Source organism: Bos grunniens, chromosome 24 (assembly GCF_055505025.1).
Source record: "Bos grunniens cultivar Pamir isolate PY7600 chromosome 24, Bosgru_T2T1.0, whole genome shotgun sequence".
Lineage (NCBI taxonomy): Eukaryota > Metazoa > Chordata > Mammalia > Artiodactyla > Bovidae > Bos > Bos grunniens.
This window is the reverse complement of record NC_141188.1, coordinates 44,474,905-44,486,172: the sequence shown is the minus strand read 5'-3', so window position 1 is coordinate 44,486,172 and position 11,268 is coordinate 44,474,905. Positions and strand designations below refer to the sequence as shown.

Genomic DNA, 11,268 nt, shown 5'->3' with positions numbered 1-11,268 from the left:
GGGAGAAAAGCTACATAAAGAAAATATAGAGACTCCCTTGGCGGTCTGAAGCAGGGGCTCAGGTTCCATCTCTGGTGAGGGAACTAGATCCATATACACAACTAAAGATCCCTCATGCTACAACGAAGACCAGACCCAGTCAAATAAATGTTTTTTTTCTTTTAAAAGAAAATGTAATTAACGTATAGCTTTTCACTTGGTAATAAATAGTAGTTATGTATATTTTAATCATAGAAATAATTAACCATAAGTTACAACACAGCTATACTGGAGATGGGAAGATGTGAGAGAGAAAATAACCATCATAGCAGGAAGTCAACAGATTTAATCTAAAATTGGTGAATCAAGAAATAGCACAGTATGCTCATTTATTTTAGGAATCTAACAGTAAACGCCAAAACTGCCAAGAGAGTCTACAGAAGGGTAGAAGCATGCTCTGTGGAAAGGGTAAGAGGGATTGTTTTTGTCATAAATCTTTTAACTATTTTACCTTTAAAGCTATGTGCATAAAAGTCTTAAAAATAAAAATGAATTTTAATTTTGGATTGGAAGTATCAATATCAAAGGAAAAGCAGTATCTAAAAAAATGTGGTAGAATACAGTTCCAACCTTCCTTTATGGAGAAGAGCTTCTCTAGAATTATCACTTAAAACACAAAATTTTTTATTTTTGAAAATTGAGAAAATTAAAACTCCCAGTTGGAGGTACCTTGATGTCGGCAGAACAGCTGAGAGCTTGGAACCACCAGCCCAGACTGCAGTCCAGGCGGGGGTCCCAGATGGTGCGCAGTCTCATTGCAGCCGCAGGACAGAGCAAATGGCTCTCCAGGCCAATCCTAACTATCCCGTGTCACCATCAGGGTGGATGCCCGACTCTAGCATGTGCAGATCCATGAAGGGGTAAGACAGGGACACACGTCAGCTATGTCTGAGGTAACAGCTGGTGGCCAGATGTGTGAAGAGACAGGCAGTGAGCCTGTGGATCAAAGGCAAGGGAAGGGAATGGGGCATCCTCTGCAAAGAGAAAGCTCTTTAGCGAGACCCCAAGAGTCGGCAGGAGAGCTGGCACTGAGGGGAGGACAGATGAGACTGAGGGAAGGACAGAGGAGGCCCCACAGCCGTCTGAGAAAACCAGGCTCAGGCGCAGCAGAACAGGCGTGTAGGCTCAACGTGCAGTAGGCAGCAAGGCAGCCTGCCCTGCTCCCAGCAGGTCTGCCCCATGGGCAGTGCCACTGGCCAGGCCTCCTGTCCTGTGAGGTCACAGCCGACCAGCCTGATGATGGCTGTGACCCGGGAGCTCCCGCCTCTCCCAGTCCAGCCAGGACCATGCTCCAGACTCGCTTCTTCTCTTCTGTTTCTTTTTTTGGTGAGGCATCATTAAAGACTGAGGCAGTTGAGCTCTAGATTGTGAGGCAAGAGAATGTGATAGGGTCCACAATTCAAAGCAACAGCATCAGACACATACCAAACACACATGCACACGCCCAAGTAGGATGCTCAGCAGTCAGGTAGGCTGCTTGTGGTGCATTCAAGGAAGAAGGTCATGACCTTGGGTTCAAGGTGAAGGTTCTGGCAAACCTATGCATCAGTGCCTTAGGCAAAAAGCAGGAAGCTCTTTAAAGAAGCCCAAGCCACAGGGCTCATGTCTGCTGACTGAAGCACCAAGTGTGCATATGTGCTGCAGACAGACCAACTGAGGGTGGGAAGCAGGGCCAGAGCTTGAAAAGCCAAAAGTAGGAGGAGTTCCAGGGCAGGAGAGTAAGGATTCTCTCAACAGAGGGAGCAGTGAACTCTGACCTTATGAAGCAGAGATGACTGCTGACCACGCCAGCGTCAAATCTGCCCTGAAACCCCAGACGCTCAGGGGAGGAAAACAAAGAGTATTTGAGAAGCTCAAAGAGATGCTGGGAAACAACTTTGAGCACTAAAAACGAAGGGCCAGTGATGGCACACGGCTGGCAGCAGCAGGAAGGGCAGCCTACTGGCCACAGTGCTGACACCTGAGCCTGGGGCATCCGCACAAGATCGTGGGCAGGCACTCCAGTCTTACTCCCAATAAAATCCCCTTCAGATCAGCCCTCCACACTGGACCTGCTGGTGAGACCCTCCTGCAAAGGACACAGCAGTCCCAGAACACAGGACTGCGTGCTGAGAACCGCTTGCAGGAAAAGCCAAACTGCCCTTGGAGACGAGATGACAAACCTGAACACAAATCTCGCCATAAAACGAGCTGGTGTGTCAGGAGGAGGATGAAACCAGTTCGGTCTTTCTCTACAGGGCGGGGCCCCACACAGAGCTGCATCCCGCAGACCCCTCCCAGCACGCAGGCCGCACACGCCGCTGGGAGCCCAGTGGGCGCCACATCCTCCTGGTTCAGGAATCCTGTAGCTACCGCCGCTAAGCACGGGAAGGGGGGGGTTGCTGCAGGCCTCGTTAGCTCAGCGCGCGTTCCGCATTTTCAATTATCCACTCAATAGCAGCCCAGCCCTGGAGCAACACAGAGAGAAGCCAGTGCGCTGTCAGAGGTCGTCCTGCTGTCTCACCGAGGAGCAGACAGCGAGCTACGCAGGTCAAGTGAACGCAAAGGAGACACCAGGCCGAGAAACAAGGCAGGCGACACACACAATTCCAGCCCCAGCCAGAGCTCCACGGAGCCTCACCCCATCCCTGCTGTCACCTCCTGAGGCCCCTCAGACCCCTCCATGAGCGGCCCCTAACCTCCGCTCCTGAACCTCGGGTGTGGGGTAACCCGCCTCTCCACCTCCATCTCCCCTACCATCAGCAGGTAGCTAGCCGCCCCGGGCGCCCCTGACCTGGTCTGGGGTGCTGTGGGATGGTAACGACAGCTGGAGAAGCCGTGATTCTCCACAGGCCTCCAGCACAGCAGCCCCTAAACACAGGAAGTGAGAGGCCTGGATTTAGCCTCACTGAGTCTCCCCTGACTTTTCTCATAAAGGGCTAAGGGACTCTGTCCTTGCTGAGAGTTGCCTTCCTTGTAGAATATTCTTCTCAGCAAACACTCAGGCCTGCCCTAAGCTAGACCATGGACAAACAAAATGAGTTGTGCCAGCTCTGTCCTCTGGGCTCGAAGTGTGGATGTGATGATGCTGCTCTGGGTCAGAAGCGGGGGACACTACCCTGAGGTAAGCTACTCTCAACCTTCCTCAAATCTGGATTTTTCTAGAAACACGGCAGACTGGTCCTATATTGTGACTGGACAAATGCGCCTAAATGCAAGCATAAACGGCTCTCAGCCAAGCCCTGACCTGAGTGCACTAGGAAGGGAAGGCTTAGGTGCCGTGCCATTGGTTGCAGACAGAAACCAAGGGGCTAGGGAGAGCGGGGGATGGCAGAGAGGGGACTGCATGCCCGGGTAAAGAGTTGGGCCCTGGCACCCACACAGCCTGGGACCCATCCCTCCCAGGGTCCCTCCACAAGGCTCACTCCCAAATCCTGCCAGAGGTACTCAAAATGCCAGTTAAATACAAAACTGCTAAAAATGTTGAGTGTCCTGCATGCCCACGCCCACACTTGTCCTGGATGTGTGGGGTCTGTCTTGTTTAAGAGCCCAGGTAGCTCAGCTGCTGCTGGAAGTGGTGGCTTGCCTCGCTGGCCTCTGTCCCCCGCAGGCCTGGGGCCCTCCCCACTGCATATGCCTGCTCCTTTGGCCACCACCCCCCCAACAGTGAGAGGTGGTACCTTCTTTGCGTTGGACGATATCGTATTGGCCATTAAACTCTCCAGATAGCTGCCGAGGCTGACTCCCTTCACGGTGATGACAGCTTCCTGGGTAAGCACGGTCCTGCAGGAGAGCGCGCTGGAGGTGAGAGGCTGAGCAGTCTGAAGGGGGAGCCCCCACCCCACCCCGCCCCAGAGTTCAGTCCACTTACTTTCCTGGGTCCTCCGGGTGGGGTGTGTACACCAGCCTCTCACTCACTGACACCAAGTTTGTGAGTGTGATCTTTAAAAAGGACACAATGGCTGTAGGTTCTACTTCTCTTGCATTTCTTCCCAGACTGCCCACACTCACAACTCCACACCTGCACTTACTGGAGCCAGAGCAGAAGGAACGCCGAGGCCCACAGATCCTGGCCACTGTTCTGGTGACACCACCCTCCCTCCACACCCTACCCAAACCTGAGCCTGGCTCATGAGCAGTCACCACTGTATATGCAATGTTTTTATGCAAGACTCTGTGTTTAATAAACCTTATTTTCTTTCCTTGATCCTCAACCACACTGTGAAGTCTGTTCTTTTTTAGATGACAAGCATGAGACTCAGAAAGGCTGATCACTAACACTCGCAGCCACACAGCAACTTGGTGATCACCTGTCCTCCCCAAAGCCTTCCCTTCGACCTTCTCCTCCCCTTCCTCCTGAGCCAGAACTAGTCCCCTCTATTGACAACTTGGCTTTCTGCAAAGAGGAAGTGGAATTTTCTAAGTAGAGAGAGAACAATATATAAACAGTCAGGAATGGCCAATGTACAAACACCCGCCCAGCTCACTCTGCCTCTGTGGAAGGGCTGTCTGGCCTGAGGGAAGGGGCCGCTGACTAAGGTCCAGGGGGTCAACTGGGAGCTTGCACCTGCAGTGACCCCACCCACAGGGTAAGGGGCTAGCATAACCATGTTCCAGCCCACGCAATTCCCCCAACACTCTCTCTGAAATTGCATCAGGCCAATATCAATGGTTCCTGATTGTAAGACAGGAGAGAGGAAGGCAGGAGGAAGTGGCTGTTTCAGTGGCTGCTAAGAGACACATGTGCTGCTGAGGGCAAGGCAGCAGCTGAGAGGGGGCGGGAGGCAATAGAGAGGCAGGAGTCTGTCCCGTGGTTACAAAGGTGTGTTCACATCATTATGTGTGTTCTTCAATATGTTTTTACACTGGAAAAAAAGACAAGATACTGCTAAAGCAAACTCAGCCTTTCTATTAAAAGATCACAGACCAAAGGTGGGCTGGAAACAATTAAATGAAGACATTATGCACCACTGTGGCTATTGCTTACATTGGTGGAGCAGAGCTCCATTTTCTTTTCCACTGGATCCACAACAGAATGTTCTCTGATGTATGTCAAAGTCCTACTGGTCCCCAAAATCTGAAAAACAAAGTGAAACCAGCATGGTGACATTGACATACCCTCAAACACTGCATGTCACTTCAGATCAGCTACTAACTTCTTCAATCAGGCTGCAGCAGCATCTCCAGCTCCTCCAGCAGCTGCTGTCCAGCAGGTGGGACAGACAGACACATAAATCAGGGATGGAGGGACTGGCACTAAGATGGAGGAGAAAGTGGAGCAGGACCTGGGGCACTGAAGCCAAGGTCTGGCTGGTAAGTCAGCTGAGGACCAACCTTGCCCCCTGCCCCATCCCCCTGACCACCACTGTGCAGAGCCAGCTCTGGGGCTCAGGCCACAACCAGGCAGGGCGATGGAGCTGCAGTGGGGCATTTAGAGGTGGGAAGCGGGGCTGTGGGGGTTTGGGTTTCCTGTGGGGGGGTTTTGCTGCCACAGGTGGGTCAGTGGACATGGTGAACACTCAAGTGAACAATTAATTCACAGAGAACAAACTATCTCTCAGGCTTCCCAGAAAGCCCAAATGGGCAGGTTGACACTCCCTACGTATGGGTGCCAGCCAGGCTGGCAGGTGTAGACAGGCTGTGTTGGTGTAGCTGGGCTCCCAAGGGGCTCACCGCTCTCACGAGGCTGGGCAGCCCCCACTCGGTACTGAGGAGGCGGTGGCTGTGAAGCCGGCCCCGGCCATCCACACTGCGCTCCAGCACGTCGACACCCACAACACAGGGATTCATGGGATTCGGGTACTTCCTCATGGCCGCCTTGATGACCGTGTCCCACGGGTGGCTAGAGGAGACACAACCACCAGCATTGAGTGGCAGTGTGTTCAAAGTCAGGTCAACCTGATCCTTGAGCTTGTTCCAGATCCTGGATCCCTGATCCTCCCAGCGACCAGCGGGTAGGCAGGGGTGCAGAGCAGGCTCAGGCTGGGCCAGCCCTGCTAAGCCCTCCTTCACCAGTCCCCCATAGCCTAAGGAGGTAGGACATTTTGGTATGGGGCTTCTGGACAGTGACACAATGCTCCCATCCCCTACCTGTCACCGCCACTTACCTCAACACACACACACTAACTATGCTGCTCCACAGGCTGCAAGGCCAGGGCCCATTTCTGCCTCTGCCCACACAGCCGCAGTGACTGCTGGGGCCCTCTGCTGACCGCCCACCTGCTTCCACACTGCAGCCTCGTGCCACTAGCCAGGACAGCACACCTGCCTAGCTATGAGATCCAGAGCAACTGCTTTGCTCCAACTTCTAAGCAGTATGTGACCTGAAATGGCTACATATTTTTTTCTGATTATTTAAGTGTCTGAATTTTGAAAAATAATGAAAAAGATGAGGAAAACAAAAATCCACAATTCCACTATCTGGAGACAAATCTGTGTATGTGTTCCCATGCCACCCCCAAGGCTTGTCCTGCAGATGCCACCCCTCCCTCTGGTCCTGAGCCCTGGAGAGGGGTGGACACCAGTGTCTCTGTTGGTTTCCTGCCATCAGAGGCTACACAGCTGCCCCTGCTCCCAGGGCTCCAGGCCCGCTGAGCCCGAATGCCATAGGGCCACAAAGGGCGCAGAGTCAGTTCCTCAGGGAGGACATTCCCCAGGCCTTGCTGTCCTGACCGTTCCTCCAGGAGGTACCCAGCAAGCACCCGGCCCCAGAGGCAGGTGACTCCAACCACCAAGGCAGGTGTCTCCGCAACATGTCCTTCCGCAGATGACAGTCCAGACTCAAGACCTGGAGATATGCATCCATGCACAGACATGCACACACTTAGAAATTAAACTGGGGTCATGCTCCATGCATGCACAAATCACCTGCTTTTTATATGGAACAGATGATGAGCACTTTCCTGCATCATGAGGCTATTTTCAGAAATAGAGGACTGTAACTAGCTGCACAAAAGGTCACCCTGTGGTATAGCCAGTCCCCTCTGGCAGATTATTTTGATTGCGTCCAACCTTTACTTTAAATTGAAGGCAGTAGTGAACATGTGTGTACACCAGCCTTTAAACATGTCTATCTGTCCTTAGGATAAATTTATATAGTGGAATTACTAAATTAAACATCAAAGATCATGAACATATTGAAGAATGTTCCATGTTTGATGTCCTTTTTAAATATAACTTTATCATTGGTCATTGACCATGAAATTTACTTTGTCAAATTCATTGACCATGAATTTATTTTATCCTCATAAAAGGCTCAGTTCAGTCACTCAGTTGTGTCCAACTCTTTGCGACCCCATGGACTGCAGCACTCCAAGCTTCCCTGTCCATCACCAACTCCCGGAGTTTACTCAAACTCATGTCCATCGAGTTGGTGATGCCATGCAACCATCTCATCCTCTGTCATCCCCTTCTCCTCCCGTCTTCAATATTTTCCAGCATCAGGGTTTTTTCAAATGAGTCAGCTCTTCGCATCACATAGCCGAAGTATTAGAGTTTCAGGTTCAACATCAGTCCTTCCAATGAATATTCAGGACTGATTTCCTTTAGGATGGACTGGTTGGATATCCTTGAAGTCCAAGGGACTCTCAAGAGTCTTTGCCAACATCATAGTTCAAAATCATCAATTCTTCGGTGCTCAGCTTTCTTTATAGTCCAACACTTACATACATACATGACTAGTGGAAAAACCATAGCCTTGACTATGCCAAACCTTTGTTGGCAAAGTAACGTCTCTGTTTTTTAATATGCTGTCTAGGTTGGTCATAACTTTTCTTCCAAGGAGAAAGCGTCTTTTAATTTCATGGCAGTAGTCACCATCTGCAGTGATTTTGGAGCACCAAAAATAAGTCTGACACTGTTTCCCCATCTATTTCCCATGAAGTTATGGGACCAGATGCCATGATCTTAGTTTTCTGAATGTTGAGCTTTAAGCCAACTTTTTCACGCTCCTCTTTCACTTTCATCAAGAGGCTCTTTAGTTCTTCACTTTCTGCCATAAAGGCGGTTGTCATCTGCATATCTGAGGTTATTGATAGTTCTCCTGGCAATCCTGATTCCAGCTTGTGCTTCATACAGCCCAGCATTTCTCATGATGTACTGTGCATATAAGTTAAATAAGCAGGGTGACAATATACAGCCTTGACGTACTCCTTTTCCTATTTGGAACCAGTCTGTTGTTCCATGTCCAGTTCTAACTGTTGCTTCTTGACCTGCATACAGATTTCTCAGGAGGCAGGTCAGGTGGTCTAGTATTCCCATCTCTTTCAGAATTTTCCACAGTTTATTGTGATCCACACAGTCAAAGGCTTTGGCATAGTCAATAAACCAGAAATAGATGTTTTTCTGGAACTCTCTCGTTTTTTCAATGATCCAGTAGATGTTGGCAATTTGACCTCTGGTTCCTCTGCCTTTTCTAAAACCAGCTTGAACATCTGGAATTTCACGGTTCATGTATTGCTGAAGCCTAGCTTGGAGAATTTTGAGCATTACTTTACTAGCATGTGAGATGAGTGCAATTGTGCAGTAGCTTGAGCATTCTTTGGCATAAAAGGCTCATCCCAGGTCAAAAAGTTAGCAAGAGGATGCAGATGACAGTCAGGCCTCCCAGCCCCTACTTCATGATCTTTCAGTCACACCAATGGCCTCTGCACTTAGGTCCAGACACCCTGCTCTTTAACACAGAAATGTTTTTCCAAGCTGTGGAATTGTGTCATTGTGCTAAACGCATCCACCAGATCCAACGTAAGGGGATGAAGGAGCAGAGACAAGACTGGTCCTGATCACTCAGCAGAGTACAGGGAGACTTTCTTCTTGGGAAACCACCATCAAGGCCACAGTGCACCACACTCTGGGGAAGAAGGGAGCACTCACAGACTCATGAGAACAGAAGAAGGAGCTTTCTCAGTGAGTGAAGCTGTATGTGCACTTTGTAAATCAAGCTCCCAGAGAGGTCCCATAAAAATCATTATGCAGAATAGGCTATGCCTTATAAAATTACTTGAAACTATCTAAAAGTTGACAAATATTTATAATCAAGCACATCTCACACAAAGTTTCTTTTATATAGAAACCTTGCATCTTTCTAACAGATGATTTCAACTAAGCACAATGTGTTTAAAATATTCATAAAAATAATTCCATACATCAACAGAATGACGCAGGAAAAGAACAAACATAGTATTTTTTTTTTAATTACAAGGTTTAAGTACACAAGTTAGTATCACACACTTCTTGGTTAAAGAAAATAGCTCAGGGACTTGCCTTATGGTCCAGTGGTTAAGAATCTGCCTGCCAATGCAGGGGACATGAGTTGGATCCCAGGTCCAGGATGATCCCACATGCCACAGAGCAACTAAGCCCATGAGCAACAACTACTGAGTCTGCATACCTATAGACTGTGCTCCACAACGAAAAAAGCTACCACAATGAGAAGCCTGCACATCACAACAAAGGGCAGCCCCTGCTTACCACAACTAGAGAAAGCCTGAGTGCAGAAATGAAGACTCAGCACAACTAAATTTTTTTTAAAAAAGAAAAGAAAATAGCCCAATACTCATTTGATTGGCTAAAGCTGAGTAGTCGAAAATGTCAAGTGTTGGGAGAACGTGACAGCAGAAGCCAGGCCCATGGGTGAATATATGAACCGGCCCCACCCCGGGGAGACTCTGGTTGATGAAATTCATCCTTGGGATAAAGGTCCCCAGCCGAGGCTCAGTGATACAGAGGCCTGGGAGCTGCCCCAGGAAGGCCTCTATGCCTGCATTTTGAGGATGCATCAGCAGCAGCACTGAGGGCTGGGGGCACATGGCTGGGCTAGCAGCCAGGGAGGGGGCAATTCTGGGTGCCACACCAGGGTACTAAATAGGAAGAACAAGGCAGCTCTATGCTCAGAGAGAGTGTAGGAAAGAGCAAGTGGGGTGAGGTCTGAGGTCTTGCCTACAGCAACCCACAGTAAGGGGCAGTGGGCTGAGGAAACAGCGGTCATGAGACTCTCACAGCCCAGGGGAGGGTGCTGGTGCTCATTATTTCAGCCTCCTCTTTTGAATAATTCCAAAACATCCACAATGACTCAAAAAAAAAAAAAAGGATGTAGGATAAGTCCTTGAAGCCCAAGCAATCCTGGGCCAGCCCAGCAGTTCTTGAAGTGAGGACAACAAAGCTGGCTCCCAGGCCTCTCTGGGAGCCTGGCCACTGCTGAGAGGGCCTGCCCTCCTCGCTGCAGGACACCGGACGAGGCTGCAGAGCCCCAGGGCGGCCACAACTGTTGGCCAAGCCAGGCTGTTTGGCACTCACTGCTGAGCTGTGCACTCAAAGTCCACCAGCACCAGGGTCTGTCCCTGATAAGAGAGTAAAAGGCCTCATTTCCCACACCGGGACCCCTGGCTCTGGGCAAGGACACACGAAGGACTGGGAGGCCTCGCTGTGGTTGGAAGCTCTTGTGGCTACGGGATGCGGGGGGGGGTGCTGGGTTAGGGGGAGGCCAGTGGTCCAGTCCAGTGCTTCCCGGCTATCACTTCTCCGCTAAACCACTGAACACAAACTGTAGTCATTCAGACATGGGTGTTAGACAGGAGTCTGCTCAAAGATCAATGAAGTGATCCTGTTACTTAGAGGAAAATACCTGACAGCATTTGCTGCCAAAGATAGGGTTTGAGCTTCACAGAGACAACTGGACTTTTAGAAAGCTGGCATCACTACCCAATGCTTGCCCCACGTTGTACCCGGTAACCACACAGACTAGTGACCAGTGCAACATGTCACAATTCACAGGGAAAAGGAGTCATTCAAAGTACCAGACAGGTCAATTACTCTGGTCAGTCATGGTGCCAGGTTTCCCACTGCAATTAATCTGAGAAACTATGGTTTGTTTTGCTGTAGTAGTAAAGAACAGCCATGACTATTTTTAAAAATTTCTGAAATACTGCTACCTTTCCCACGTAGGTTTTACTCATATACAGTGTGTGAGGCTGCGTTTTAATCATTTACTTCAGCCAAAACAACAGACTTCAACACTGAACACAGAAGCTGATGGGAGCATCAAGTCAGTATCTATGCTGCCTGACATTATAGAAATTAGCAAAAAATAAACAGTGCCACTCTTACTACTTTGAAGGGTTTTGGAAGCTACAGGTTTTTAAAATTAAAAAAAATGTTATTTATGTTAATGTAATATGTTTATTATGGTTAATTTTAATAAATATTTTCAAGTTTATCAGTCTTAATTTCTAATATGGTAAATATTAGTAGATT

General features: G+C 49.3%; 1 protein-coding gene and 1 long non-coding RNA gene across 12 annotated transcripts in view; one reads left to right on the top strand and one right to left on the bottom strand.

The window, feature by feature from the left end:
* Window positions 1-203: 203 nt before the first annotated feature.
* The window catches only part of PRELID3A (PRELI domain containing 3A), a 43,859-nt gene continuing 32,794 nt past the window's right edge, over window positions 204-11,268 (bottom strand). For 4 of the 11 annotated variants that reach the window (XM_086373270.1, XM_086373269.1, XM_086373271.1 and 1 more), the window contains 5 exons: window positions 5,692-5,860; window positions 5,006-5,095; window positions 3,890-3,960; window positions 3,699-3,801; window positions 204-2,486 (listed from right to left, as the gene is read on the bottom strand). In XM_086373270.1, the coding sequence (XP_086229396.1) occupies window positions 2,433-2,486; window positions 3,699-3,801; window positions 3,890-3,960; window positions 5,006-5,095; window positions 5,692-5,829 (456 nt within the window). In that variant the 5' untranslated portion in view covers window positions 5,830-5,860 and the 3' untranslated portion in view covers window positions 204-2,432. Of the gene's footprint in view, window positions 2,487-2,578; window positions 2,890-3,698; window positions 3,802-3,889; window positions 3,961-5,005; window positions 5,096-5,691; window positions 5,861-11,268 lie in introns of those variants that run through there. The other 7 variants (XR_015153988.1, XR_015153986.1, XM_086373267.1 and 4 more) reach the window with 4 other exon arrangements.
* On the top strand, window positions 3,714-4,232 carry LOC147346169 (uncharacterized). Its single transcript, XR_015153995.1, has 2 exons — window positions 3,714-3,822; window positions 4,015-4,232. It is a non-coding gene; the product is annotated as an uncharacterized LOC147346169 (long non-coding RNA).